The sequence below is a fragment of the Mustela nivalis genome (genome assembly GCF_964662115.1).
Source record: "Mustela nivalis genome assembly, chromosome: 20".
In the NCBI taxonomy this organism is placed as follows: domain Eukaryota; kingdom Metazoa; phylum Chordata; class Mammalia; order Carnivora; family Mustelidae; genus Mustela; species Mustela nivalis.
In genome coordinates, this window is record NC_139039.1 from 38,163,843 (window position 1) to 38,189,627 (window position 25,785).

A 25,785-nucleotide genomic window follows, 5' to 3' on the forward strand; every position below is an offset into this window, starting at 1 on the left:
TCCTGTTGATGAGGTTTCAAGGCACTTGAATTAGGCAGAGAATGGTCTGCACAGAAAAAGTGAGCAGGTCCGGAAAGAACAGAATCAAGGTTTTCTCACGGACTTGCTTCGTCAAAACTATTGTAGATAAAACTTTGTTGTCAACCAGACACTATAAATGCATGAAGCCTAACAGTCAAATTGGAATATAATAGTGGTGTGATTTTTTTTTTTAAAGTCTGTTAGATTAACAAATCTTCACTTTATTCCTTAATTCCGTCGTCTGTCCCACAAACATTTATTAAGCATTGATTAGTGATGTGTATTTGGTAGTGTTGGTCCTAAAGGAAGAAAGACCAACGTGATATGAATATTCGTTTCTGCTGTATTTCTGATCCCAATTTTCTGATGTTTCTGATGCTGTACTTCTGATCCCACGTTTTCAGATGTCCGTGTCCCCACTGTGTGACCCAGCTGCTAACTCCAGGAGACTATAGGGTCTCCTAATTAGAGAATGATCTAGAGGTCATCAAAAAGGCAGAAGCTAAGCAGAACTGTATTTTTCCTCTCAAACTGCCTTTATTTTTAATTTTTAAAGGATCTTTCAACATGGTTAAATGGTAGATATTCTAAAACATGAATATATTCTCTCTGTTTTTTCAGGCAAAATGAAAATGTTTATACTGGGCTTGCTAATCTGAATCATTCAAATGTAGTGCGTATTTTGGGGTAGATGTTGATCTCCACAGAAATATTTTTAACTTTTCTGTTTTTTCTTTTTTTCTTTCAACAGTTTTACCTAGCCACACCTGTGGGAATCCGGGGGAAATCCTGAAAGGAGTTCTGCACGGAACAAGGTTCAACATCGGGGACAAGATCAGGTACAGCTGCCTCTCCGGCTACGTCTTGGAAGGCCACGCGGTTCTGACCTGCATTGTCAGCCCTGGGAACGGTGCTTCGTGGGACTTCCCGGCTCCCTTCTGCAGGGGTGAGTCCCAGATGACCAGATGGCGTTAGCAACCCAGAATCAATACATGGCTTTGATCCTGATGGTGAAGAAGTTCCCACTGAGTGAAAAGAGTCTCCCTCCCATTGGCTCTTGGCACGCAAGCTTATCCGTTCCTAGAAGTCATGTTCCACGTGACCTAAGTTTGACAAAGCCAATAACAAACTTAGATGATGTTCCTTAAATACCCAGATTTTTCTTCCGTCTGTTTCTCAAGTTCATGGTCTTCTGCATAATGTTATCGTTTGCTGTCCTAGCATTCTAGGATTTTCTATGCACATTTATGTATTTCTTGATTTGACGGTTCCTTTTTTATCTTTTTCCTCCTTGAAAATGACAAACACACCTTGATAATTAAAGGATCCCTTTTGAGGACTCTTTCAACTCTCTTAGACCTTTGAAACAAGGTGACTGTAAAAAATAACACTGTATCCAAGTGCTCAGCGACATGATTTGGGGCGAGGTTAGAATTTCTTTCCTGACACACCTTGTGATTTTTAGCCTTTTCCATAACATTATTTTACTGCTCCCATAACTTTAGGAGTGAGCTTACTGTAACTCTTAAGTTCTGAGTCCTCTGAGAAAAAACTCATCTTAGGGTTTCAAAAATAACAAGTGTGGCCAACCTTTATGACGGCCTTTACCGGGAGGCCAGAGAACGTGCTGACCTGCTATACTGGGATCGCTCCGATACTCACAGCAACCATGGCAATAATAACTCTAGACGCTCATTTAACAGATAAAGAAACACAATTTGTATTTTCTACATGTCCCATACACAGGCAGTGGGGTTGAGGCTCACAGCCACGTCTGACTCCAGTCTGGGCTCAGAGCTGGGCACATCCCCAGCCTCAGCCTCGACACCTCGTAGGGCAAAGCCTTGTCACCCACGGGCTTCCCGTTCCGTCTGTGCTGCGTAATGGGTACTTTGCTAACTCCTTGCAGGATGGCTTATTGCTGCCCGTGCTACCGTCCTGTTGCCAGGCCCCTGCTGGTGGCTAGTCCGGACTGGTAGCTTCCGTGGTTTCCTGTCTCACCTTCCCAAGCTGGTGTTCCACGGCAGATTCCTTTTGCAGCGGAGGAATCCGAAGTTAAGAAATGGGACTTGCCCGAGGCGTTGTAGCTCACAGTTGATGGAGTTCAGGCACAACGTGTTCCAGGAATTCCTCCACCCTGGGAGAAATCCCGTTGGGAATATTTTCTATTCCAAGCGTCTCTTTTTCCTCCGGAAATGCTTACTTCTGCTGCGTATTTCTAAAGTCCATTATCTCTCTCCCTCTTTTTCTCCTTTCCTTTACTGCTGTTACCTATTTTCCATTTTGTCAAAAGGACAGTATACTCAACACCCAGGCCTTGGTTCCATTGACATGTTGTTCTTCCCGATTCTCCTCAACTAACTGCTGACCTGCCACCAGGCCCTCCTAACTGCGGGCCGTCTTCCTGGTCGCACCATTGTTCCCTCTCAATAGGGAACCGTTGGGTAGTAGATGAGAAGTAACCGAACTGCTGGGTGGTAGGTAATAGAGCTCCGGGAAACACGGGCGCTCCCGCGGCTTCCTTCCCTGGTCCCCTGGGTGCCAGCCTTTCCCTTTTGAACCTCACTCATCTCTGTTCCCACTCCCTGTTCTCATTCCTTTGTCTCGTCACCGAGACCGTTTCCCGTTGGTCACCGGAGCTCCCGCTGTGGAATCTCGGCGTCCATCCTGCATTCTACTCGCTGGCCATCCTTCCCAGCACGCACGGCCCCTCGCCCCCTCTCTCCCGCAGCCAGACGCCGTCAGGGCCTCAGCAGGTCTGACGTGCCCAGTCTTCATCGTGGCTACGCACGTGCCCCAGGACAGCCCTGGCTTGGCTGAACGGTGAATGCCGTCTGCCAGCGCTCCCGGACACAGGCGGACACCTCTCTCCCCACGTGCAGTGTTCTGCCCGGGCTCCCGGACGCTGGCTTTCCTCACAGCTACGGATGGCGGCGTCTCTTCTGCTCCGCATTCCTCACACCCCGCTATGAGGCAGGCGTCCCCATGCAAGGAGGCTTTATACCACAGAAATGGGCAAACCCGACCCACCGGTTATTGTGTTTTCCTCCCAAAGAATTCCTTCCCAACGTACGACTCCATGCTTAATCGCAAACATTTGCTGTTTTTATCCTGTTACACAGTTTACCTGTTTATCTCCCGTGGGGTCATAAATCTTACTAATTTATCAAGTTGACACTAAAGTCCCAGTTTCTGTCATTTCTTACTTTGCAGCCTCCTTTGAGCTTGCTTCAAAAACAAGTCCTCTGCCACAGCATGGATTTTTGTTACCATTTTATAGTTGAATATACTGTCTTAACATCGCTTCTTGAATTAGTCTCTAACCTCCCAGGAGATAGTACAGAGTCATACAGGCTTTGTGACTACACCCTTGATTTCCCTTACATTAAAATTTAGCCTGGTCTGTGGCTCTTTCCCCTTACCGCTATCCCTGATCCCCCCCGGGACGTGATAGGGACGTAGAACTATGCTGAGTACCACATAAGGAGTCGTTACAAGCTTGAAAATGTAAGAAGTCAATATTAACAATCGCCCCTTCTTTCTTCCCCAAGGAGTTTTCTTCTTAATTGAAGGGTCTTTATCAGTTACACAATTATAAACCTTATAAAGTCAAAGTTAATAGAACTTTAAACCCATAATCATTCTTATTCTGTCACCAATTTATTAAATTCCAACTATATTAATATACTTTTGTCAAGATAAATATTTTTCCCTTTATTACAGATCATTACATTTATGCCTCTATTTTGCTTTTCCCAGTGCTTGGGCTAGTAGCAAATTCAAAAGGCATTAAATTAGATACAATTATTTTATGAAACAAATTTGAAAGCTGCAACAGTATGTCATCAAACTGGGTAACTGAATCACCAAGAAAAAAAAAAAAAAAAAAACAATGACCTAATTCTTATAAATGTGTAGATGGCGTATCTAGGGAAGACATAAATGGATTTCAGTAAAGTGGGCTTAGATTATTTATAAAAATGAAATGAGTATATATTCTGCTTCCCCAACCTTCCAGCTGTTTAGTTCCAGGAATCACTGGAGGATTCTTCTTGATGACGCTACTAACCGTAACACCACTATATCCCGTTACAGTGTTTCTTGTGAGTGCCGAAAAATTTACATATTAACTCCCAGGGACAGCATTTAACCTGAACAATGACTCCTAAAGGTGTGTATCATTTCTAGAGTCGTGATACTCTTTAAAAAAAGATGGCAGAACCATATATTCAATAAAATTAGTACATAACAGAAGAGGAGACCAGCCAGCTCTGCTTCCAATGGATTCCTCTAATTCCTATGACCTGCATCGAAATGACGTCTTTCCAGGGTGAGAGTCTAGATTGTCTTCTTCTGGAGGCATCCTGTTTCAGTCTTCCCCATTTACCCTGGAGTTTTCAACTTAACATCTGTATCTTAATTTCAGTCCATTATTTCTTATGGCTCCTATGGTCTCTTCCAATCTTGCAAAGATTTGCTGTTCCTGCCTGTGCAAGTCTGGTGGGTTCTTAGCGCAGAAATACAAAGGGGGAAAGAAGGAAGTAGATAGAATGAATAACAGATGCGCTGAGCTTCGAGTTTAAGTGTCCTCTTCGTCTGCTTTATGCTTTCCTCATTATTATTATTGATTATTATTAAATCAAAACAACTTTAACATCAGAGGCCAGGATATATCACATATTCCTTTGGTCCCCAGGACACTGGAGGGTCATAGAGTATAAAATCCAAAAGAGAAGAGATTGTTCTTGAACGGAAACTGAACAGCAGGGTGTTGTCCCCAGATTTATGGCATGATCAAGAAGGTAGAAAGGAAATCGGTAAGGATCTGCATTTGGAAAATGCTCCTTCATGAGAAACCATTTATCTGATCCCAAACAACCCCATGAGGAAACGGTCCTCACCTCCCATCATCCCAGCATGGAGTGGGTGCGGCCCTCCTTCCTGCCTCTCCGTAGACGCTGCAACGCTCTGATTCTGGACCTCACTTTTCAAGTACAGTGTGATCTTACATCTGCTGCCTTATTTCGTGAGTACAGTCACATAGAGGGTGGGTAGATATGAGAGACATTTGGGGAACTTAGCTATGGCTGGGCATAGAAGAGATTAAGATAGCTTTGTTTTAAGTTTTTTTTTATGTTTTGCATAAATGACAGGGCAGTTGCAACAGGCGTGTGCTATTTGAAATAAGCCAGCTCTAAGAACACGCTAGTCCACTCCAGCCAAAGATGCATGCTCTTTCTTCGCTAAACATCACCTTTGATGTGCCTTGATGCTTTCAATGATGGAACACTTTGTATTTGCAGAGTGCTTTATAAAATAACTTTTAGCAGCTATTACAGAGCTGAGATCCCTGAAGTCATAGCTGTGGACATTATCAATTATAAGCGGTCTTAAATATCTTATTTTTGTCTATTCTGCATTTTACAAATTAGTCTGTATTAACATGTGCACAACTCCTATGAACTCCCATAGAAAGGCATCTAACAATGGCATTTATATAATTTCAATTTGCAAATATGCTGAAGTCCATAAATTCATGAACCTGTTTGTATCTGCAGTCACCTTGAGATGTAGGCAGGGGAAACATGGTTATTTTTGTAATGAAAGAGAGGAGGTTTCAAATTGTGCTGCCATAGGTTATAAATTTGGGGCTTGGGCAATATAAGAAGACAGTTGATTATATCATCCTGCTTTTACTAAAATGTGTTTACTAAAAGTGGCATATACACATAATTTAAAAAATAGTAATAACTTACTACTTACTATAGTAAGTAATATAGTAACTAATATGGTTATTATTTACTATAATAATAACTACTATGAAAAGAAACACCCCATTGAAACTACCATTATGCCACAGATAGTTTGATAACATTTAACTGGTTTTTAAAAAAAATTTATTTTTTTATAAACATATAATGTATTTTTATCCCCAGGGGTACAGGTCTGTGAATCACCAGGTTTACACACTTCACAGCACTCACCGTAGCACATACCCTCCCCAAGGTCCTTCACCCAGCCACCCTCTCCCTACCCCTCTCCGCCTGGCCCCCCTCAGTTTGTTTTGTGACATTAAGAGTCTCTTATGGTTTGTCTCCCTCCCGATCCCATCTTGTTTCATTGATTCTTCTCCTACCCACTTAAGCCTCCATGTTGCATCACCACTTCCTCATATCAGGGAGATCATATGATAGTTGTCTTTCTCTGCTTGACTTATTTCGCTAAGCATGATACGCTCTAGTTCCATCCATGTTGTCGCAAATGGCAAGATTTCATTTCTTTTGATGGCTGCATAGTATTCCATTGTGTATATATACCACATCTTCTTGATCCATTCATCTGTTGATGGACATCTAGGTTCTTTCCATAGTTTGGCTATTGTGGACATTGCTGCTGTAAACATTCGGGTGCACGTGCCCCTTTGGATCACTACATTTGTATCTTTAGGGTAAATACCCAATAGTGCAATTGCTGGGTCATAGGGCAGTTCTATTTTCAACATTTTGAGGAACCTCCATGCTGTTCTTCAGAGTGGCTGCACCAGCTTGCATTCCCACCAACAGTGTAGAAGGGTTCCCCTTTCTCCGCATCCTCGCCAGCATCTGTCATTTCCTGACTTGTTGATTTTAGCCATTTTGACTGGTGTGAGGTGATATCTCATTGTGGTTTTGATTTGTATTTCCCTGATGCCGAGTGATATGGAGCACTTTTTTCATATGCATTTGACTACTTTTTTATTATTATAACTGGTTATACCATTCTTTTTTATCAAATTTTTTAATTGACATTTTGCTTTGAGTATTAAGATCTGTTATACTCATCTACATCTTGTTTGTCCTAATTTATTTTTAAGATTCTGTACATTTTCTTTTGTTTCTCCTAATTCAGATTTCTGCCTATTATCTTAAAAATTTAAATACACAGTATATCTTCTTTTCCCCCAAAGACACAGGCAAGGCTTTAGTGGGGCTACAGCTGAAGCTGAGGGAGGCCTGGCACAGCCAGAGAGCAGTGATGCTGTCTCTCCGAACAGAGCAGAGGCCCTGCTTGTACTGAGAACCTTCCCACTCTGGTTCACGGTGGAATAGTCTGTTAGGGTTCCCAGTCTACTTAGCGGTAGGGGGAAGCCGGAAAAGGGCTTCACCCTGATTGGCCAGAAGGGTTTCATCTTGATTGGTTGGTAGTGACAGGCAATGCCAGCCGCTCACTGGTGCTTTGTGAAACCGCGGTCCTCGGGCTGATTTACCAGCCTGCATCCTGGGGCATCCTAGACTGGCCTTGGGACGGCCGCCCGCCCCCAGTAGCGAGCCAGCAGAGCTTCACGTCCGGACTCTTCAACCCCACTAAGCCCTGTCTTGTCTTAGGATTTCTTCATGGTTGCCAAAATCTGCTCCCAGAATTGATGTCTGAGGGCCAAAAATGCTAGAAACAAGGCCAGACCCCAAAATCAAAGGCCTAGGCGAGGCTTGATCAGGGATAGAGCTCACGCTGAAAGGAGGCACGGCACGAGCAGAGAGTAGGTAGCTGGCCTCGCCCTTTCTGGTGGACCTTCTAATCCTTACCTCTTGTCTTATTCTCTCGGCAGTAGTAGAACTTTTGCAATATCACAGTTGTTCACATTTACATTTTATGTTATAATCATAATCAAGTCTTTCTTAATTTGTCTAAAGGCTGAAAAGCAATAAACAGTCATATTATTATAACTATGTAAATATTTTTCCACTGCCGAGCTAAGTATTATGCCTGTAATCACGTTGCCTCCTCTATAAGCCAATATCACAACCTCTGTGCCACTCAGAGTTCAGATGAGTTCTTTCTCAGCCTCATTATTCATAATAATGCCATAATTACTTTTGTTTCACATTTGGACCAAGGCTGCTTTCTATACCTTACTTAGCTAATGTCCTATTAGCAAGCTCCAATGCAAATGTTGTGTGCACATGTTTACCACCACATGAATGTTTCTGACTAGCAACTGGTTCTGATACAATTGATCATCTGGGGGCTTGTGTATCTGGGTTTCCGTGACTTGCCAGCCTTGTCTCCACGCACTTGGCAGCGGGAGGACAAAGCTGGAGTGAGTAGAGCAGGTCCCTGCATGTCCATCGTGTTGGTTAGACTCAGCCTTTGTGTTCACACCTAATCAGAAAGGAGGTGAGGAGTTGGATCTTCCTTGGTCAGGAGGAAGAAGAGACAGAGTGGGTAAACGGCTGGCCTGGTCACGCCACGACTGCCTTCCATTGGTCCTAAAATTTTGAATCATCTCTATTTTTCCCCTTGTGCATTAGTAAAACTTACGTGTTGTCAAAATAATACGGATGTCTCCTACTTTACATGTTTGAATTTTTACTGGGAGCAAACTCTGTTCTTCTTCCTGAAGGCCATAGACTTTCTGGTAAACCAGATTGCTTCACATTTCACAGACCATTGCTTTCTGTCCTTCCTGAAGTCTCTGGCTGCCACTGCTCCCAGGTATTGTACTTCCATTGCCCGGGAAGGGCTCCTGCTCCCTGAACTGTCCCTTAAGCGCTCTGCACTGGCTTCCCAGGCTGTTCCGTCACCACCCCGCTCACGCTGCCCGCTCCTTCCTAAATCCAGTGTCTTCCTCTTTCATCGGTTCACCTCAAATGGCTTCTTAAGAACTGTTGCTTCAGAGGCAAATCCTTTAAGCCTGAGCACGCGTGCAAGTGTTCATGTCTGCGTCCACATTGATGGACACTAGAGATGAGTATAAACTTATACATGGAAAACATCTCTTCCCAGAAGTGTTAAAGCATTCTTGGGTCATTTTAAGTGTATTAGTGTCTTCTGCTGAGGTATGATTTCTCTTTCTGCACACACATCCAAACACGCACATGCACGCATGTGCACACGTGTAGGCAAGTGGATTTTGAAGTTTGTAACTGAAGGGTTTGGTTCACGTTAAAAAAGTCATATTTCCTAGGCATATGTCAAAAGAGAAAATGGAGAGGTGAGGTTTTTAAGAAAGCAAACACATGTGAAAGATTTTTTTTGAGGGAAGAAACTATATTTGTAATCTTCTTGGGTAGAAAGATAACACACTCGGTGTAGAAAAATGCCACAGACACACTGGTTCGAGATGAGCTAGGCTGGACCTCAGAGCTGCTTCTGGGTGTGATGTGGCTGTTTGGGGATGTGATGCTCACCACCTTTGCAGGGATTAAGGGGATGTGCAGCAGCCAAATGCCTCATAAAACCCAATTCCTCAGTGTTTAGAACAGTGTTTCCCCTAGAAATATGATGCAAGAATGAGCTGTCACACATCATTAAAATTTCCCACTAATTACTTTGATGAAGTAAAAAGAAACAGGTGAAATTAATTTTAATACATTTTCTTAACAAGACATAGCCCAAAGATGAACTTCCCAACACATGATCGGCATAAACTATTAATGAAGTAGTTTGTGTTTTTTCCGCACTCTTCTGGAAAACCTGGTGTGTATGTCACAGTTGCAACATGCCTCAGTGTGGAAGCCGTATTCCACATTCTCATCTGCCACATAGGCTGGTGACGGCTGTTTCCAAGGGCTCAGATTTCCTTTGCAGGCAGAGGAGTTTTAGTATTCTTTGTCCCTGCCACACCGATTGTCAACGCACGTGGAGTCGTGCTGCTGAGTGGGCTTCATTTTCACTTATGATGTAGGTTCAGTATAGAGATGTAGGTTCATGATAAGGACTGATAAGAAAATGGGTCTGAAGTACACAAATCTGTGTCATGGTCTGATTGGAATTCTTCCCTTAACTCCGCAGCAAGTGCTGAAGCAGATTTGAGCTGAATGGTATCGGAAAGTAGAGTCTATTTTTAAAATTAGTTTAGGCAAGAGATAAGAGGGAGCTAGCTCTTGATTGATCTGAAAAGGTTTCTCAAAAGGAACCTCATTTCAGATGCCGTCTGACTTGGAGCAAATGACACTGGGTCTAATGAATGAAGATTATGGAAAACTTTGAAGAAGGTGCAGATTAGCTGGCGGTGTAAGCAAAGAATTGGAAACAGCTTTGTGCATGTAGGACCGAAAAGTCTGATTTCTGGGGCGCCTGGGTGGCTCAGTGGGTTAAGCCTCTGCCTTCAGCTCAGGTCATGGTCTCCGGGTCCTGGGATCGAGCCCCATGTCCTGTTCCTTGCTCTGCTAGGAGTCTCCTTCTCCTTCTGCCCCTCCCCCCATTCATTTTCTCCCTCTCTCTCTCTCAAATAAATAAAATCTCAAAAGTATGAATGAATAAAAGGAAGACTTTCTGGGGAGGGGGAAAGCTAGATTTAATTGTGGGGTCTAGCTTTCCCATTTGTAAACTGTTACATACGCTACAGTCAGATGCTCACACAGCCAGAAACCAACACAGGTGATGTCTGGACCCAGTGGCTTAGCACCAGAGGCCACATACCCAATCTCTACACAATGTTATGAAGAGAAAAAGCAAATATTTTGAAAAGATGCTATTCTCAGTATTTGTATGAGAATTATGGGAAATGGCCTAGGCTAGGCACCTTGCAAAGTCCTCAGCACTAAAGAAGGCGAAGAAAGCAGAGTAGGGTTTCAGGGGTGGTGGTGCAACCTGGGAGCGAGGTGTGTTCACGCCAGCCCTGTGCGGTAGCTTTGCTCAAACCCCTTCCCTCTCTCTGCCCTGAACGTCCTTCTCTGTGTAAAAGCGCCTATTCCATACATCTGGTGTAGAGAGGAAGTGGGATAATCCAGGTAAAGTGCTTAGCAAAGAAGCTGACATAGTAAAGTTCTATAAATTTTTAAATTTATAAATTTATAAATATGAATCTATAAATTTATGAAATTCTATAAACTATTATAAGTACTCCTATCCCTTCTGCCTTCCGTCTTAAAAGCAGCATCAGATTCTGGAATTAACTGAATGAAACCCAATGACAAACGATCTGAAAGTAAATTCACGTAAAGTGCGGGACTTCTGTGGTGGCAGCCCTCAGAAGGTCTTCGTGCATCACTGGTAATGTACGGCACAAAAAAAGGCTGATTTAAGGAGAGAAATTGAATGGAGGGAAGGCTCAGACGGAGGAGAGATGAAGGGCCTACTAGGGGGTTTGTCCACGTAGGAACAGGTCATTCATCCTATGGGTCGCTACTGAAATGCATTGGCAAGGGGCGCCTGGGTGGCCGGGATGGTTGGGGCATCTGCCTTTGGCTCAGGTCATGATCTCCAGATCGTGGGCTGAGCCCCGTGTAGGGCTCTCAGCTCAGTGGGAACTCGGCTTCTCCCTCGCCCTCTGCCTCTCCCTTTGCTTGTAGGCTCATCTCTCTCTCTAGAGGTTTAAAAATAGAAATGCATTGGTAAGACAGAAATCACATAGACAACACACACATGAATATCCAAACGCATATGCATAGCGTGACAGGGTAGAGAACACAGAGTTAGCGATGTTCCAGATGTAGATTCTTTCTAGAGTTTTTTTCTCGTAAGGGAATCCTCAATCAAACTCAAAGTATCTGAAGAGGTAGCAAGTAGAGCAGCATTCATTTTCAGGAGATGGACATTTCAGTTTGGTTACTGAAAATGTAAGGTTTTAAGAAAACTTTGTGATACGGATGGTAAAATCTCTAGCTGCGACCAGTATATACTTGCATTTAATGCATATATATATATTATATATATATATATATAAAATAGATAATGCGAGCAGTATATACTTACATATAATGCCTTACGTATATACTTGCATTTAATTTTCTCGGCAACCGTTCAAGTTCCAAGTGTCCGTAGGGCCTGTTTCTTACAGAGTCTCGGGCACCAAGGTGTGAAGTGACTTTTCTGAGGTCACCGAGTAGCAGGAGGAAGAGGCAGGATCTGAACCTGGGCGTCTCATGCCCTTTGTCCTCGCAGGGCTCTGCCAGGGCCCTTCTAATTTACAAGAAAAATAAACGTCTTTAAAAGAATCTTAAGTTTTCGTTTGGAAATAAACACTGTGACTTTGAATTAAACCTTCTCTTCTTGAGAACGCGGTGCTTGAGCCCTGCCTGAGAAGCCTGGGGAGGGGCAGGGGGAACAGGGCTTCTATGGAGATGTGCTGTCGGAATCAGCAGGTGACTCCGTTTCCCGTGTTCACTGTCCTCCTGCCCCTCCACCCGCCCCTGCGTGCAGCACTGCAGGAAGTCTCCAGCCCCGCAGGCCTTTCAGAGGTTGTGGGCCCAGAAAGGAGAAAAACAAAGGCATTTTGTTTTTGTTTTTTTAAATAATTTTAAAAAATAAAATTTTTTTAAAGTACTTCTCAGGTGTTTGTTTGTTTGTTTGTTTTAGCATTTTAGTTTTATTTATTTGTCAGAGATAGCAGGCAGAGAAGCAGAGGGAGAAGCAGGCTCCCTGCAGCAGGGAGCCTGATGTGGAACTCAGTCCCAGAACACGGGGATCGTGACCTGAGCCGAAGGCAGCCACTTAACCTACTAAGCCACCCGGGCGTCCCCAAAAATAAAATTTTTGAAAGAGATAAAGAAGCATACTTAAAAAGGGAAAGATGGATGCTTTCATCCAAATTTTAATCATGTGGATTGGGTTTTGTTTTGTTTTTTAACTTGGGTATTCAGGAAGTGATATGCTTATTGCTTTATTGGAAGAACAAACATTAAGAGGCCAGGAGGGGAAAGTGGTGCTGGGTCTTTTGTTTCTTTTGTGGAGGTGCAAAGGGTTGAAGCCACACAGTCCTCAGAATGTCCCCTGGAAGTAACTAGCAGGGTTGCAAATGAAAAACTTTGTGCAAGCTTAGCTCAAGAGAACTTTAAGCCTGTAGAGGGCTGTTTGGCTATAAGGCCTTTCTCCTATTTTATTGTAAAGGCTAAATATGATTGGTGAGAGCTGTTTCTCTGCAGAGTAAATCAACCTTGGAGAGAACAAAGCAGACAGTGGTCTGTTTTCTCAGTCTGATGGCCTTCCTGCTCTGGGGAAGGTTTTCTTTGGATTAAGCTGGTGCAAACCTCTTTTCTTCTCTCTTCCTTGCAACTTTAGGGCCTTTACCGAACCTCACCCTTTGCCTGTTGTCCCAGGAGCCCCCCACCTTGGCCAGAGAGGCAAGACGGAGCAGATGGGGCCCGGTAGTGTGTTCGGTGTGGCGCCAAGCGGAAGGCGCTCTGGCTCCAAGTAGAGTCCCCTTGGGAGGCAGTTGGGGCAAGATACAAAAATATTTGAGAGGTAGTTGGCCAATGATGGTCCCTTCTTTATTTTCTATTTCCAGCCAGTGGAATCTTTTAAGGTAACTGTGCAATGCTCAAGAGGGAAAGCCCCGGGGAAGGAGAGGCGGCGCGGCGAACCATTTTATTTAGAGCAACTCTCCGTGGCAGGTGTCATATTCGGAACTTTAAATCCACTAATCTATATTGTCCTAAATTTTGAAGTTAAGATCCATAGTTTGTGATGAGGAACTGAATTCCCTGACATGCAAGGAATCTTCTCCAAGGCTACAAAGACGGGTGGTGCTGTAGCTGGTTCTCTCTTCATGCCTTTTACACTTCCCGCCGACTGCTGCCTCCTTCCTGGGGAAAGTTGAAGGGGAGGTTGTTTGCTTTTGTTTTGTTGAGAAGCATGATCTGTCAACTATTACAAATAATAGCAAATGCGTGAGTATCGGAAGCTGAGCTTCCATGAAGTCTAACCTTGTTTCTGTCTGAACACATGCATTTAAAATAAATATTCACCTAAATGTGTCAAAACACATTGTCAGTATTATGTGATGGTTTTAAAGCATACCGGATATGACAGCTGTTAGGGTTTTTTTTTATTGTTTTTAAATTTTTTTATTAAAGAGATGACTGATTTTATCTATTTGGGGTGGTTGCATTTTTCCTTCAAAGAATGGATGATCATTAGTGAGCCAGGATGCCATGAAGTGCAGAACCAGGAACCGGTTTCAGGAGCACCTTCGATTCAACAGACTCAGTAATGTACGCCTGTGGTCCGTGGGGCGCTGTCTCGGGCTGCAGATTGCTTTAATTGATAAGCTTCCCATAACATGACTGGAAATAACAATATGTCACTTGCCAGTGCTTTATGAAATGTCACTCAAGGTTTTTTAATTGCAGACATTCCATGGCTGGTGATGGGGCGCGAGAGAGGCTCGGAAGAGGTAGCTGGAGGGGCGGAGAAGGGAGAGAAGTCATGCTTCTTATGGGAGCTATAAATTCTGTGACATTTAAAACACAGCTGTGTTTTTATCAGTTATGTTACCGAAATAACATCAAATGCATCTTAAATGATCTGTCATGTCAGGACCACACATTACAAAGTAAGATTGAGTGTGACAATCTTCATATAAGAAACCTGGCTCTAAATTAAGTTTGAATGGCTTTGGACAGTTTTGTTTTAAGTAGTTTTCTTGCATACTGTGCAATAAACAAGTCTAAGTCTTACTAAAATAGAGGGGGGGGAAGAGGTATCAAAAATATATGTCAACGTAAGATTATAGTAAATTTGGTTCATGTGTTTTTCATTTCAGTCTGCTACACGCTTTCTGCTAAATGCCTTTTTTTTTTTTTTTAAGATTTTATTTATTTATTTGACAGGCAGAGATCACAAGTAGGCAGAGAGGCAGGCAAAGAGAGAGGAGAAAGCAGGCTCCCCGCTGAGCAGGAAGCCTGACGTGGGGCTCGATCCCAAGAGGGGCTCAATCCCAGGACCCTGGGATCATGACCTGAGCCGAAAGCAGCGGCCTTAACCCACTGAACCACCCAGGAGCCCCCTAAGTGCTTTTTTTTAAAAATAACATTATCTCATTAAACACCATCTTGTAACAACTCTAAATTATAATCACAGGTGTCTATGAGCCAATTATTTTTCAATTTTGTGGGTTAATTTATAGTATTTTTCTGTGATTTTATACCAGGCTTCCATATTCAGTCATAGAGCCGAGCATAACTAGTGCTCATATAAATACCGTACCCCCCCCCCTGCCCCCGGTCAATGCTGTTCACTGGGACAGGTAGTAACGGGCGTGCTGAGTGGGAAGGACTTGATCGCTGGAGATCCTGCTTTGTCACATACGAGCTGGGACATCTCGGACAAGCTCTTTGCTTGTAAAGCCTCTGGTTCTGAATCTGTCGCATTAGGCTAATACTTTGACTCTCATGGAACTGGTAAGGATTCCATAAGATGCTCAAAGTGCACCACATGAATAATTGCTGTGGTTACTGTAAACTTTAGCATGGAAGAGCTGAGATGCAGAGAGAGAACAGAGACCACAGGAGACCAGCTCAAGCTCTGAGAAGCTCGGATTTTAAAATCATAGAGCATATGACTTTTTTTTTTCTTTTGCAAGATTAGTGTTATAAACTTTTAAGTTTTAATTGATAGCATTTTATTCTCAATATCCTCAAAATTATACAAATTGTTATTTCTCTCCCCATAATTGAACATAATGAGTGTTTCCAATGTTTGCTGCAGCACATAATGCTATAATTAGTGTCTCTGTACATATAGCTTTGCTTTTGTTCTATTTAATCCATTCCTAAGGACAGAGTTCTAAGAATGCTATTTATGCCGTGCACACTTGCTCAACAAAATTCCATGCCGCAAGGAGTTTCTCCACAATTACTCTCAGTTTCGATGCTAGTATTTACTTTTAATTTGCTGAGAATTTAGTAGCATCAAAATGATGTCCCAAAGTTGCTTTAATTGTCTTTTGATTTCCAGTAGAACATGCCTGTTTACTATTTGTATTCAGTCATTCATTCTTTAATGAAACTCTTAGTTATCAAGGACCTATGAGTGTTCAGATACACTCCTGTCAGGTCAGTAAACTCTTCCTATCAAGGGTCAGGTAGTAAATATTTTATGTCTATCAAGCCATATTGTCTCTCTATCAGCTACCATAGTCAGTCATTGTAGAGACACGTTTCCATAGGTACTACCTAAACAAATAGGCATGGCCATGTTCCAATAAAGTTTTATATATAAAACATGAGGACAAATGTGGTCCACAAGCTGTAGTTTGCATCCATTCGTTTCTGAAGCTGTGACTACAAAATGAACAAAAGAAGAAAAATCCCAGCTGCCATGGAAATACTGTTTTTCATTGGGGATTGATAACATAGATACATAAAGAGATGAGTTAAAATGAATATGTCACATATCTAATAGTAATAAGTGACATTTGACTCAGAGCTGCAGTGACCAGCTGCTTGGTTGGTCCAAGGCTGTCCCAGTTTTGGCACCTAAAGTCCTATATCCTGAGAAACCTCTGTCTTTGGCAAAACCGACCTCACTTGGACCCCTTGTGGAGGTTAAGAGAGTAAACCCTACAGGAATATCAAGAGCGTGGTCCAGATCAAGGAAGCAGCCAGGTCTATGGTCTGGAGACTAGCACACACAGCGAGAGAACGAGGAATGACGGCAGCCAGTATGGCTGAAGCAGACTGGACAATGGTGTGCTGGACAAGGAGGTCAAAGAAGTGGTCCAACACGTGGACACTAATTTCTATTGTGAACAGTATGAAAGGGCATGAGAGTGTTTTGAGAATTAACATCATCTGCCTTAGCATTTAAGAGGATTACTTGGCTGCTTTGTTGAGAAGAGAATCTGGTGGGGAGGACAAAATCAGAGAAGGTGTTAGGAAGCCATCTCAATATTCAGATTGAGAGATGTTATTTTGAGAGGTGATGGCAAGGTGGTAGGCATACTGCGAGATCCAGCTGGACTGAGAACATAGTTTGAAGAAAGGGCCAATAGGGTTCTTCAGCACTGTACTCCTGGAATGTGAAAGAAGCAGAAGAGCCAGGGGTGATGCCAAGACCTTTTTACAGAGCCACTGGAACAGTGGAATTGCTATCTGTTGAAGTGGAGACGTCGGTGAAATTTCAGATTTGGAAAGGGAAGGATCAGGAGTGTGACTCGGGTGTGAGTCTGGAAGACTGTTTAGACATCCGTGGGGATGCATCATGTAGGTAGTTGGTTACATGGCACTGAATTCAGGAGAGAGATCTGGGATTGACAGATCTGGGAAAAGACCAGTTGGAGGGCTGTCCACATAGAGCTGGAGCTGAAACCCATGCAGCTGGGCCTGGATGAGACCCGTAAGGGATGGACGCAGTCTGGGAAGAACATGGTCTAGCGATGGAAACTCAGGCATTGTGCTCTCTGTTTACAGGTACATAAACTGAGGCAGAGAGAAGGGAAGACCTTGTCACACCAAAGCCAGTGGGAAAACTCCGTTCAGACCCGGACCCCCTGACTTCAGGGTTGTGACGGGCACCGGGGTTTACACAGCCTTAGGCAGAGGACGCTAGAGGATATCTCCTAATATTAGAAACTGAACACTAGGTGTGCGCTTCTGTGTGTATTCCTTTTTTTCCTCTCCTGGATAATTGTCCATACAATTTTAAAATTGTCCAGAGACTGCCCATCCAGTGTATACCCTGCGTTTTGCCCTTTGTAACTCAGGAATTTACTTAAACCATCGCACAAATGTTTGGTAAAATCAGCCATGATCCTGTGGTTCAGAGACAGCGTACTTTAATGATGTATCCGTTGTTAAACTTTCAGGTGGTTTCTATTTTTCTTTATGATAAATATGGTAAGGCATGTCTCTAAATAATGTTTTATTCTGTATTTTGAATTATGCCCTTAAGATATATTCCTAGCAACATTTATACCCAGGCAAGGCATATAATACTTTTAGAGTTTAGAATGAAACTTGTGGAAGTTTGGAAATTCCTCAAGGGAAAGAGTGCGCTCTGATTTTTGCTTACAGTCAGAATTATTTTTGCCACTTCCAGAAATCACTAGATTCAAACACATCTTTTATTAAAAACCTTATCTTCTTCTTGGATTAAGTTGATGGCATTCAGACTCCTTCGAGCTGTAGAAGCTTCTTTTCAAGTGAAAGATTTTTGTGAACCCTCAATATAGGAAAGTGATTTAAGGAAATAATTACTCTGATTGAAATTTGTCACGGGCGTCAAAGCCCACTTTGCCGGACTCTGTTTTGCTGCTCGTAATCTTTATGCGGACGTCCTAAGAGCACACTTTGTAAACTAATGAAGTGGCTCAGCGTTAATGCGCCTTATTTTCTTGAAAAAAAAAAATATTCGTAGTATACCCCTTTTGACAGTCAGGCATGTACCTGGCACTTTAGAACCTGCCTTCATTTTCATGGACATTTAATCCATTTAACGGACTAAAAAACAAGAAAGAAAGAAAATAAAGAGAGGTGGGACACTGTGGGAATATAAATTCCCCATTTACTATGTCAAATTTCCCAGTTGTCAGCTTCCAGATCAATCCCTCTGGTACAGCAAAATTAATATTAAAGTAAAATTTTGATGCATTTTATTCATATTAATATCCATGGAGCTTAGCTTATACCAATATCACTATATTATTTAAGTATCGACTAGAATAATTTAGTTGATTCTAACAGTTACTTATCTGTTTTAATACATTTTCCTTTGTGTGGGTGACTTCGGAGCGTCCACCAGGTGGCTAGCCGTGGGCCTCGGATGAATTTCTCCGGGTTTCAGGAAGCTTGCTCCCAGTCTCCTCAATGTTTGGCTTTGATTTATTTGCTTTCTCTGCCTGCCTTGACTTTATCTCTTCTTGAGATAAATTCTTCTTGAAATTTCCCCGCTGCTCTGCTGAGTATAAAATGAGCACTCCTGGTCTTGTGCTTTAGCGACTTGCTGAAAACAAACAAAGCCAAGCAAACGTGCCGACCAAACCCCGCATGAATTGCTGCAGTGATAAAACTTTCTTGGCAATTAATTTTTGTCTGAAATACCGCTGCTTGCAGGCTGGCGTCTTGTGGTTTTTGAGACAGTTGTTCAAACTTTATACTTGAAAAAGCCCCCCGTTTCTCTAACTAAGCCCACTTTCTACTGCTGGTTCTAGAAATGGGGTCTTAGGATGCCACACGTAGCCCCAGAAATACAAGTTGTTGGGGTCCCCTCCAGTAACTGGATCCTGCGCCGTGTAACTGCCGCCGCTCGGAGAAGGCTGGCCTCCTTGCTCGGCGACAGGGCGTGGAGAGAGCTCACGAGTTTCAGGCTGCCTTCTAGAACCAGGGACACCAGTCCAAAGATAAGCCCATATAGCGTATGGGCCAATGCTTTGCACTTAGCCAAGTGCTAACAAGTAAACCAGAGCAGGGAGAGGAGACGGGAGTGACCAGAAGTGGGTGCTGGTTTACCTTCAGGGGTCGGAGAACGGGGCCCAGGAGGGGGACACCTGTCTCAGGCAGGGGCAAGGGGAGCAGAGACTCTGGGTTAGAAGCATGGCTCCGCCCCAGGAGGCCGCCTGGCTAGAACAGAGTGAAGCAAAGGCAAGGGACAGAGGGGCATCGGGCAGGTGGGGTGGGCACCGGGAATCGGATCACATACCACGTAGATTTGATTCCGAGTGGTCACGGGAGTGTGATGGTTTTGAGCAGGTAATGTTAAGATGAAAGTTAGATTTTAAAAGAATCCATCTGGCTGGTTTGGGTGGAACAGATGACTGAGAAAGAGTGGCGGCAAGAAGAGGGGTTGGTACCGAGGACCGCTGCGTGTGCGCGTGTGAGTGTGTCTGTGTCCACGTGCATAAGTGTGTAAATGGTGATGAGAGATGATTCCAAAAGTCGGTGGCTCTAAGTTTTTTTGTGTGTGACTAGTGATCTCTCCTTTTGAGAGTCCTGCGTATAATTTTTGGATAAGGTACTTGTGTTTAGTATTTTATTTATGAATAATTAGAGATAAAATATTAGTGTTTAATTACTATTTTTTGTATTGTTACTAGTTTTTCTGTGGCGGGGGAAGCCTGCCTTGTGAAAAACGCATCAGAAATTATGGACTTACGTATTTGAAAAATATAATTTGTCATATAAAAGAAGTAAGGTACCTATGTCACACACATACTGTCCATCAAAATACTAACCCTAAGGTTAAAGATCCAGGAAAACAAGGCCGATAAATCTACTATACTGCTATGGATTATTTTGCTTTTTCTAGAGATAAAATAGTTTAGTTTAGAGAATTATTTCTAATTAAGTTTACATTCTTAGGTTATTCCTTGTGAGAAAAATTTATGTGAGAAAAATCTATGTGATATGTATCAAAATGAGACCATTTTCGAATACTGTTGTACCCACACTAATTCTTCTAGATTATTATATGTAAGCAGACTATTTAAGGGCGAAGGCCGTGTATGTTTCCCCTGTATTTTAATGCCTTCACGTAAGCCACGTACTGATTGGTTTTTGATTTTGACTCAAGGAAAGAACACTCCATAGCATTTTAATGGCTTTAATTTGTCCTATTTAATTTTTCCTGTTCTATATAGTACCACTGTAAAAGACCTGAAAAAAGCACTAATTACATTCATCTAAGTAAATGGTTCTCGGTGAGGGACGATTTTGTCCCCCAAAGAACATTTGGCAGTGTCTGCAGACAGTTTGGGTCAGCACAACTGGGGATGTTTCTGGCACTTCAAGGGCAGAGACTAGGATGCTTACGGGTGTGCCACAATGCGCGGGGCATCGTCTCTGGACAAAGAATGATGTGGCCCAGCGTATCCACAGTGGCGAGGTGGAGAAGCCATGACCGTGTCCTCTCTCAGTGAGAATTTAAAAATGGCGAGGGCTTTCACGGGAGACAGCTTTCATGGTCCCATGCAGGGCTCTCCTCCTAGAGCCGTCTTCATTCCTGGATCCTTCCCGAGGGGATGCCCGGAGAGGCATTATGCGCCAATCTTCCTGCAGTGGTGGCTATCTCAGATTTTCAGATGTTTCCCTCGGAAACTGGTCGTGTCATTAAACACCAGGACAGGGATGTGTGATGCTGTGTCTCCGCGCGTTTCTTGGAGCCGTTCTCTGGAGAGAGTGTCTCTGAGACTCCGGACCGACCAGGCTGCCGCTCTGCGATGCTCTCCCGCTACGGATCACAACAAAACGCAGTCAACAAGGAGGTCCTGAGCTATAGTCGAGTCCGTCCTGAGGCCGTACGACAGGCTGAGGTGACTCACTGTCCTAGCACCGGGGAAAGATCACAGATCAATGTCTGCCTCCCCCTCAGGCTTCATGAAGACAGCAGCCGTTTCTCTAGGAAAGTCCAATTTCCTTTCATGTAATTTTGGGGCACTTTTTAGTAACAGATAGTAGGAAACAAAAGTAAATGTAATATGATACAAGCTTTTGAGATTTAGTTTGAGACTTTGAGGAACATAAAGAGATTTATTGTGAGGAATGTGCTGATGCCACTGCGGAGACTGTGTCTAGCGGGAGTCGCGGGAGAGCCCAGTGGGGTACGTTCCAGCCAGAATCCAAGCCGGGAGGCAGGAGACGTGGATGTGTCAGCTCCGGGACGTGCTGGCAGAGGGCCTCTTCTCCCGTCCTCAGCCTTTTGTGCTTCAGATCTTTAAGGGATGGGGTGAGGCCCACACTGCACAGACCCATCTGCTTTACTGTTTCTGCAAATTCAGATGGTCAAGTCTTCTGGAAGCTCTCCTACACATCTCCCTGGAGCAACGCCCCGCTGAGTGTCCGGGCTCCTGTGGCCTAAACAAGTCGAACATCAAATTCACCGTCACACCTAGACTTTTTTGGCCCATGTCCCAGCACAGACTCTGGGGTCCAGACTCAGGAGCAACCAATTTAATTGGGAGGTGATTCAGGAGGCAGGGACAGGTAATAAATAGGAAGTGAGGCCGGGAAGTGATTATTTTTTATTTTTGTAAAGATTTATTTAGAGCATGAGTGCACGAGTGGGCAGTGGGGCAAAGGGAGAAGGAAAGAGAGAATCCTAAGCAGATACCCACCCCCCTCTGCCACCACTGAGCACAGAGCCTGACTCCAGCTGATGTCATGACCCTGAGATCATGACCTGAGTGGAAACCAAGAAGGATTGTGTGACTGACTGAGCCACCCTGGTGTCCCTGGAAAGTGCCGTTAAAGTGTTGATGCACAGACACCTCAATACTGGCCAATTTGTTTTGCTTTGATGTAAAGCAGAACTTGTGTTTGTAATGATTTGCAATAATGTTTATACTGATTCATTTTAATGCCACGCAGTTGATCTTACTGATACTTCATGACTTTTTTTAAACATTTTCCAGCTGTGTGTTTTTCACAAACAGCCAGAATCTTTCTTTTGACAAACACAAGATAGGAATAGCAACAATAATTTTTCTCAGACGTATTGAAAAGATGCAAGAAATGCTCCAGATAAAGGAAAGGACTTAATATGGAAAATCAAGAGGGCACCTGAAGTGTATTCAATATGTGTAAGACCCCAAGTTGAGTGACTTGCCTGAGACACGAACAGCCCGAGCGTCCTCCCTCAGGTGTGTCATCAGATTGCCCGACAGCTTCACGTCAGTGCGCTTACCCATATGCAGGAGCGAAGGATGGTGTCAGTTTTACCTTAGATATTTTCCTTTTTTAAAAAATGTACTTTAAAACTAAGTATTCACCATTGTTTTAATTTTTTTTTAAAGATTTTATTTATTTATCTGACAGAGAGAGATCACAAGTAGGCAAGAGGCAGGCAGAGAGAGAGGAGGAAGCAGGCTCCCTGCTGAGCAGAGAGCCCGATGCGGGACTCGATCCCAGGACCCTGGGATCATGACCTGAGCCGAAGGCAGAGGCTTAACCCACTGAGCCACCCAGGCGCCCCCATTGTTTTAATGTTAGTGTCTGATAACAAGAGGCTGAACTTTGTCTGTGTTTAGGATTTCTTCCCGACATTCATTCTTACTAAAATTGCCATCTACAATCTTTTTTTCAATCAGTTGTTCTTAAAAATGTGAGTCGAGTAAGTATAAATGACACCCTTTGTTATGTTGTAAATATTTTTCATCGTCTTGTTTTTTATTTTGAATTTTATTTTTTAGATTTATTTTGAAAACAATTTATTTATATAGGTAGGTTCATTTATAGTAATGTTTCTTTTGTTTTAATAGCATAATTTGTTTAGTTAATACATTATTTGATAATACACTGTATTCTGCTCTTTTACCTATTATTTTATACTCCAAACATTTTAATTTTTCTATGTATTTTCTATGAGGCTGTTCTAAATGATTTTTCAAATTTCTCTTTTCCTAGTCACTTTGTTAATACACTTTTCTCCCACCCCTGATGATGGTCATTTTATCATATCCCGAATCCTCCTGTGTATTTGGGTCCTCATAACAGCCTGCATTAAGAGAGAGGCTCCCATTTCTACTTAACAAAGCATTTATCATTAAGTGATACGTTAGAAGAAGACAATTTAATATCTCTTGCAGCTGTACTGGAAGTTCACAATTAATATGATTTCCAAAATTAATGAATTAAAATTAAATTTTCTAAGGCCAAATATACTTTGGAAGATGGTTACTCAGTTGTTTTATCTGTACATCATTCTACTGATAGATTTTTATAAATCTAATAATAAAACTATTTCTTTTTATGTTAGATATGTTACTCTTCCTTAAATGCTTTTATGTATACAGATGAGTAAAATGTTACAGTTTAGAAAAAAAATTGTTACAAAAAGAGGAAAGAAAATAAAGAACTAAAATATTCTGTTGGAGAAACATTTGAGGCGCCATTGCAATTGCTTTTAAATATTCCTCCACACACAGATAAACATACACAAATAGGTTTCTACCATACTCTGTAGTAAAGAGAGCTTTCTGTGGTTTAAGTTTTTAGTCAGTGAGTGTCATGAAATATTTTTTGTTTTATGGGCTTAATTCTGAACTCGCCAAGATTTCTATCAGATTATCTACACAGAATTTTGTAACAGTTCATGGGAAATGCCGCATTAAGAAATCCTAACATCCTACGTGTATTTAGGCTGACGTGATTTTAACGGTCGTACATTTTAAGCTATCCTGCGGGCATTAAGATCTCTATCAGAGAAAACACAATGGTGATTGCAGGTTTAGGACAAATATATATGTTTTTATCTCGGCCGATTTCTTTAATTTTTTCTTTTTATTTCCATTTTCTATTCTTTGTCTTCCTTGTATCATCTCCTCCTATTTCCATCAAAGTCGCCATACAGATGTACCACTTGTTCACTCCCGTAACGGACCCGCCCATCTCCTCTGGAACTGGAGAAGTACTAAGTTCTTCTGCTTATTTAGGAGCAGGTGTAGCCCTCATGCCCAGCTCCTGGCCGTCTGGTCCTCCGTGCTGTGCCCCAGCCATCACAGCGGGTGCTAGCAATGTCTACATACCCCCGTCTAAGCTTTGAGGCTCCTTGCATCAGGAATGAGACCACGGAGGTTCTTCCCCTCCACCACTCTCGTGCTACACGGGAGAAGGATGTGTCCCTGAGCGGGAAGGTCGTGTGACTGGGCTCCTCTCCACTGGGAGGCTCCAACACAGCTCCATCAGCCGTTGAAATGTTAAAATATCCCCCATGGCAGCTCATATATACCCACTTCCTGGAGGCCCTGGCGCAACCGTGTCACCCCAGCTTCGTAGGCCCTTTGCACAGGTCATCAGACTTTCCAGCAGGCAAACAACTAGAGGGAGGGAGTTAGAGGGCCACTCCGGAGCCGGGCTGTAGAGCGACCACGGACACCCACGGCTGCTGGTTGGTGCTGCCTGCACGCGCTCTTGTCGGACCGGTGCAGTATCACCTCTGTCTGGGGAACGTTGCCAACCTACCTTGCCACAGGACACCAGCGCGCTTCTTTCCATCACTCTCCTTCTGTATTTGGGTGATCACCTTCTATTGGGTGATATGTATAAATACACCTCCTTGAAAGACTTTTTTTTTTTTAAGAATTTTTAAAAATTTATTCATCTGACAGAGAAAGCAAGAGCAGGAGCACACAAGCGGGGGGAACAGCAGGCAGAGGGAGATGGAAATGCAGGCTCCCCGCTGAGTCAGGAGCCCGATGTGGGGCTTGATCCCAGGACCCCGGGACCATGACCTGAGCTGAAGGCAGAGACTTGAGGACTGGGCCACCCAGGCAGCCCTGAACGTCTTTTAAATCATAAACAGTGCTTCAGAGCTTATGATACCATTTCAAAAACCCAGTATCATTTGATAAGCGTTTTTCCCCTCTCTCCTTTGGAAGAGGGGCTGTTCGCTACCAAGTTGAATTACAAAGCATTTATGCAATCTCAGGGGCCATAGGTAAATTCATGCCTTTCATTCCACCAGTCAGTCACAGTGCTGGATTTGATAACTTTTAAGTTCACTCATTTATGATTTATCTTTCTAATAGGAGTGCTATGACTCTTTTGCATTATATGGAGGTAACTTTCGCAGCATGTGATACAATTAGAGAAATAAAGCCAATGTATCAAATAGAATTGCACTATGTTATTAATGATCATATGTGTATCTATGATATGCCCATATATGAAAAGCTATATCACTATATGACTGTAGAGATGTCCGTATAGGTGAGCGAATAATATGTTTGCATGCTCTGTTGTTTTATTAGCAGCAAATTAAATATCTGTTCCCCTTGAGCTTGTCCAGTCACACAAGTTACTAAAGGCAAATTCTCTCAACCCAGTGTGCTGACTTTATGCAGCGCTCCTCCTGCAACACCAACACCCACAAGGGTTAAATATGCTCTTAGGGTAGAAATTATCCAATGGGGAAAAAAGGAAGGAGGCGAGGGAAGAAAGAAAGATACCCACGGACAGGTTTTAAAATAAGTATTTTACAAACACTTATTTACCCTGGGTTACAGTTTCCTATGTACGTAGCATTGTGTGATAGAGGATATAAACTCAATAACCTGTACATTTTACTCTATGGAAAACTTTGCACGTTTCCAAAACTTTTTCTCCTCCAATGCACATTTCAGTACTTATTTGT

The 25,785-nt window shown here is 42.9% G+C and overlaps 1 protein-coding gene across 2 annotated transcripts in view; it reads left to right on the top strand.

Moving 5' to 3' along the window:
- CSMD1 (CUB and Sushi multiple domains 1) overlaps positions 1-25,785 on the top strand; it is a 1,903,837-nt gene that overhangs the window by 889,621 nt on the left and 988,431 nt on the right. For both annotated transcript variants that reach the window (XM_082715632.1, XM_082715633.1), the window contains exon 4: positions 773-967. In XM_082715632.1, coding sequence (XP_082571758.1) covers positions 773-967 — 195 coding nt within the window. The remainder of the gene's footprint in view (positions 1-772; positions 968-25,785) is intronic.